A 6000-nucleotide genomic window follows, 5' to 3' on the forward strand; every position below is an offset into this window, starting at 1 on the left:
CAAATACTACCTATTTCAAATAACTTTTGTGAAAATAAAATGTCAAAAAAATGTTCCAAAGCATAATGGTCCGAACTTTGATTTTTAAAACATATAAAATACCAAGTTAAAAATATATATTCGTTTTCTTGGCATTTTCAAATGAGCTGATGATTGATCCTCTGCTGCCATCTACTGGTTATACTGGTAATTTCATGTCATTCTCATTTTAAAAGTCTTTGTTTTCCACAAGGAGACACATTTTTGGCAATTTGTTCATCTTCGAGAATCTTTAAATTTACTGCACAACTGTAGAGTTAAAAAAGTGTTGGCTGTGTTATATTAAAGGGGTCATATGATGCTTTTTTAAAGATCATTATTTTGTGTATTTGGTGTAACAGAATATGTTGACATGCTTTAATGTTCAAAAAACACATTATTTTTCAAATACTGTACATTATTGTAGGTCCTCTATGCCCCGCCTCTCTCAAACGCTTCGTTTTCTACAAAGTCCCTCCTTCCGACAAGCGCAGTCTGCTCTGATTGGCCAGCTGACCCAGTGCATTGTGATTGGCCGAACACCGCAAGCACTCGTCGGAAATGTAACGCCCCTTACCATAATCGCGAGCTTCAGCTTTCAACATAAATGTAAAGACAGAGCCCGAAAGGGGAACAGAGTCGCGTGACAGACACAGTGATGAAGCTGGTCTCTCTCGCTTAATTTAACTTAAATTTTTTTGATGCATTTCGTCTTTGACCCAATTATGTTAAATGTTGTAAATGTTGAGCTATGAAACCAAGGAGTGTTTTACTCTGGTTCTTCATGGGAAGCAGCTTAAAATCTGAAATGAATAAACGAATAAAAGAAACGTCTTGCTTATGTTGGATGTCTGGAGATGTTGTCTAGTGTAAACAGACCTGAATGGAGGTGATAAAGGTCAAGAACAATGCAAAAAACTGCTTGTGAAATTATATGAATTACTGCAGTGTGTTATGTAGGTGTATTTGGACACAGTTCTGTATGTGTTCAGTACATCTCAGGCAGAGCTTAAAGATGGTCCCTGATCCACCTACACAATCCCCATTCCCTGCCACATCCCACACACTCTACCCACCACACATTCTAAGCCATCCAGCTCTCAAACCTTTCACGTAGGAGCCTACAGCCATGTCTCTGTAGTTATTAAGAAATACTCGTTTACCTTCATGTCTCTGAGATGAGTGCATACTCTTTAAACAAATTCAGTTCATTCAGCCTATATCATTATATTTTTGTGTGTTCCTGGTAAAGTGTGTGCATATGTTGGTCAGGTGGTGATCAGATGTCCCCACGAGGATAGTTAAACCTGTAATCATCTACACTGTTATCACCTCCCAATGGTACACATGATGAAACGGCTTAATAAAGAGACTGTATAATGTCTTAATAAAAAGCTAAAAGGTTTCTGCAAGGAGTAGGTGTAGTATAGGGTGTAACAAATATAATTAACTGACTGAATATAAATGGAAAATACACAGCATGATATAAAAAACAAATATGTGTATTCGTGTTGGACGCATTGGTTATGATCTAATGACAAATACTGTTAACCTAATAAAACTCAAGTATTCACTGAGGCTGATCTTTTATTTTTCATTTTTTTCAGGTTGTTGATCCTGAATTTTTTTTTTATCACCTCAGCTCTTTAATAGATTGTCCTTTATAAATTGCATTAATTAACAACTTTTACAACAAAACGATTAAATGATTGAAATAAAATAAGGAATCATTGAATTTTTTTATTAAATAATTGAATATTCAAATGAAATAGATAGATTAAATCCATATTTGTTACGATCACTAACATTACCAAAAGTGGTGGTATGGTAGAGATCTATAAAAAGATATAAAAATGGCCTTTACACTTGCGTTCAAAAGTTTGGGGTCAGTAAGATTAAGTCTTTTATGCCCACGAAGACTGTATTTATTTGATCAAAATACTGTTAAAAAAACAAACAAACAAAAAAACAGTAATAGCATTAGAATTTAAAGCAAATGTTTTCTGGTTTAATATATTTTAAAATATTTAAAAACTATTTTCCTGTGATGGTAAAGCTGAATTTTCAGCAGCCGTTGATATGCTGATTCAGTGCTCAAGAACCAGTTCTTATTATTATCAATGTTTTAAACAGTTGTGCTGCTTAATGTTTTTGTAGAAACTATACATTTTGTCAGGATTCTTTGATCAACAGAAAGTTTAAAAGGACAGCATTTATTTGAAATAGTCAATTAAATGGATCCTTGTTAAATAAAATACTTTTTTCAAAGAAAAAAATCCTACTGACCCCAAATTTTTTGTGTCATAGTGTAGTCTAATAGGGGTGTGATGTTTGACTCCTCTGAGCACTTTATTCACTTCAGGCACACAGGATGACGCTTCTGCCATGGCGGTTCAACCACCTCTATGGTGGTCTGGCTCAGGTAATGATAGATCTTTGTCCCACCGTAGCTTTAATTCAGTCAGGCTGATTGAGTTAATCAACTGGGCCTAACTACACAGTGTCCATTTGCATGCTCAAGAATTCACAGTGTGAAGAAAAATAGATTTGTTTTGAAGTTCTCTATGTCAGTGTGGGTATGTAGACCGTTTCTGTGTATAGCTTAGTGAGTTGTTCCTTGAATCCCTTGTGGTCTTGTGCCTTAATCGATGGATGTTGACCCCAGGAGATGGTACTGTTTCCTCTGCACAGTACATGGTTTGTGAATGAAAGCTGTGGAATACAACAGACTTAAGTGATGCTGTGTGTCTGCTTGGGATTATCAGTCGCTCAGGCTAACTGTTTAGGTGTGTTTAAATGTGGACAAGTGTCTGTTAAACGGTGGCAGACCTGTTGTGGGGAGCTTTTCTGATGGCATGCTAAGTAATGAAACGGTACTCTCTGTCCACAATGTCCCCATGAGGACCCCACGCCCTCAGCCGTCTGCTTTTCAAACCCCCTACTCTCCACTCTTTTCTTCCCTGCTCTGCCTCTTCTTCCTCAGAACCCCTGGAAGAGCACCAGGTAGCCCAGCTGCTGAGGCGCTTTTCCACCGACCCCAATATTGGCCACCCGTTCTGTTTGGACAGTGCTTTTGCCCACCACCTCCATCAGTGCTCCTACCATCTCCGCCTCTTCCGCAACTGGTTAATCTCTGGCCAGGACCCACTAGAGTACCTCTACGGTCAGCCCTGGGGAGGTCCCTCCGTGCCCTGCTGTGCCGTGACTGCAGTAATGACCGCTGCCACAGCCGCCTTAGCTTTGCTCTAGCGCCTCTGCTGTTTGAAGCATGCTTGTGTTTTTTTGGAAAAGCAGCTTGCAGTGACACAGCTCACATATTTTTTTTAATTTAAGTTTATGTAGGTTTTTTTTTTTTTTTTTAGCTATATAGGTATAAAATATATAAGTATAAATAAAAAAAATGTATTGTGATTAATCCTGTGTTTTGGCCTTAACATAATACATGTAAAATTAAATTAGCTGTAATTCACCTCCTAAGCTGTTTTCCTTTCAATAGGATCACCGCTGTTCGAATGTTTGGGGTCAGTAAGGATTTATTTATTTATAAAAACAAACTTTTATTCAGCAAGGATGCATTAAATTGATCAAAAGTGTCAATAAACACTTTCTCATTGTTACGAGAAGATTCTATTTCAAATGAATGTTAAACTGAATAAAAATAAACTTTCTATTCATCAAACAATCTTGAAAAAAATGTATTACAGTTTCCACAAAAAAATATTAAGCAGCACAACTATTTTCAACATTGATAATAATAAGAAATGATTCTTGTGCACCAAATCAGCATATCAGAATGATTTCTGAATGATCATGTAAATTCTGAAAATTCAGCTTTGCCTTCACAGGAATCAGTTACATCTTAAAATACATTAAAATAGAAAATAGTTATTTCAAATTGTAATAATATTTCACAATATTGCGGCTTTTACAGTACTTTTGATCAAAAAAATGCAGCATTGGTAAGCACAATAGACTTTTGAATGGTAATGTAGTACATTCAATTCCTCTAGTAATAAAAGAGAACAAAATAATATACCAAAAAATATCACCCTCTTAGGTGATATTTCAGACTTTTTGAGAGAAATTAATTCGACCATACGAAAGAGTGTAAATTACTTTTGTTAAAAAGGGACTGGTCCCAGTCAGATTTAATTTAAATTAACATAAATTCATAAATTAAAGAAGTACTCTTGTTTGATAGTTTGGTACTCATGCAAACTATTCAGACCAGTATTTATAAACAGATTGTTTACAGATTTAAACATGTGTGTACAGAAGAGTTTGGAGTAGCATTAGGGTGATCTCCCACTGCTGTGTGTTGGGGTGTGTGGTGTGGCAGATGCATGCCAGTGGCATCTTATTGCAACTGTGTCAGCTTACAGTCGCATCGGCTCTCTGACGTATCAGAAATGACTGACTTGCATGATAGTGGCACATGATTTGCATGCCACAGGCTTCCAGGGATTTGATAAATAAAATACTGTAATTCTCTCTTCCAAATGTGAGTTTTCACTTTTCACTTTTTTCCACAATGATTAATCGAACCTCTATTACTTCATACATAATCATACATGTACATTGTTATTATTTGAATTTTTTACTAAATTCTCCAGAATCCAGGGTCACTTTCATAAGTAATAGTCATAAGTGATGTATTGTCATGAAATCATATCTCCTTTTATACTATTCATGCACTGATTACGTGATGATCCACAGGTGTAGTTCTCACATTCATTCCTGTTTTTATTATTATTGTCTCTGCCAGCTCCCTCCTAATTTACATGCGTTGCTTTAATCTACATTAAGAGTGTGGTTTTTCAACTAAAAGAAGTGCATAGAGACTCTAACTACTAATTAAAGGGACTTTTTTTGTTTTACTTGAAGTTGTGTGAGTGTGACATTACGACCAAACTGTGTAATTGTCTTTATTTTTAAATGTAGATTTAGATTTCCTATGTAATACACGATAAGTCTTGAATGAATGATAAGAGGATGTGGTGGGTTTGTTTGTGTGCGTGTAAGGTGTCTGAATGTTTTCCGCCCGTGACTGTGGTTCTGTCACTAACAAGGGTTTGGCAGTAGGTGGAATGACTGTTGACATTGGTTCAGTGGTAATAGACTGTTGTGTCACTCTGGGTGCATACTGACGTCTGGATAGAGGACTGTCTTCTCTCATCACTTCTCTCATCTGCAGGTTTTGAAGGCTGCTCCATGGTGCCTTCCATCTACCCCCTCGAGACCCTCCACAACTCACTCTCACTCAAACAAGTCAACGAGTTCCTGACGACTATGTGTGAGAATGCAGGAGATTCCCACACCAGGACAACCAGAGGTGATGCCCATAGCACCACTCTAACATGGCATACATTTAGGACAGTGTTAGGTCAGTCGCAGCTCTTTTGATACTGAAATAATGCACCTGTGTCCTAACTGTATGTGTTTGTCTCCCCTCCTGTAGCTCTCTCAGCCATGTTTGACTCCCAGAACCAGCCCACAGGGGACTCTTACATCCCTCACAGAGTGCTGTCCTCCTCTGTTTCACTGCGCCAGCGTTCTGATCGGCCACCATGGTGTGAGTACTGCTGCCCTTAGCTACTTCATGTGGAGAAAACTCATTAAAACGTAGCCATTGTGGCCATTGTGCACATATATGTTGGATGGACCTGATGTACAAATGATGTTTAAGTGGTAGCATATATCATTGATATCATTGTAGCTAAATTCATAAATGTTTGTGTATGTTGGAATATGATTACTGCCGTCAGCGAAGTAACAAAGTTGACAGTAAAGGGGTTGACCGTACTTGTGCTCAAGATTGTGCTTAGAATGAGAATTAAATGTTGATATTTATACAAACTTTTCAGTTATCAGTTGTTTACTATGCAAGGCTATTGAAACAGTGCTGACATTTTGAACACAATGATAAAATGGTGAAAAATATGAGGCTATAGCTTGTATTGAAGCCCTTGTGAAAAAGAGATG

At 37.2% G+C, this 6000-nt stretch overlaps 1 protein-coding gene across 7 annotated transcripts in view; it reads left to right on the plus strand.

Moving 5' to 3' along the window:
* Positions 1-6000, plus strand: part of LOC107695346 (inositol hexakisphosphate and diphosphoinositol-pentakisphosphate kinase 2-like) — a 31847-nt gene that overhangs the window by 21659 nt on the left and 4188 nt on the right. For 3 of the 7 annotated variants that reach the window (XM_016495215.1, XM_016495216.1, XM_016495218.1), the window contains 2 exons: positions 5213-5401; positions 5477-5590. In XM_016495215.1, coding sequence (XP_016350701.1) covers positions 5213-5401; positions 5477-5590 — 303 coding nt within the window. Of the gene's footprint in view, positions 1-2380; positions 2441-3001; positions 3182-5212; positions 5402-5476; positions 5591-6000 lie in introns of all 7 variants that reach the window. The other 4 variants (XM_016495212.1, XM_016495213.1, XM_016495214.1 and 1 more) reach the window with 4 other exon arrangements.

This window comes from Sinocyclocheilus anshuiensis, unplaced genomic scaffold, assembly GCF_001515605.1.
Source record: "Sinocyclocheilus anshuiensis isolate Anshui unplaced genomic scaffold, SAMN03320099.WGS_v1.1 scaffold282, whole genome shotgun sequence".
NCBI lineage: Eukaryota > Metazoa > Chordata > Actinopteri > Cypriniformes > Cyprinidae > Sinocyclocheilus > Sinocyclocheilus anshuiensis.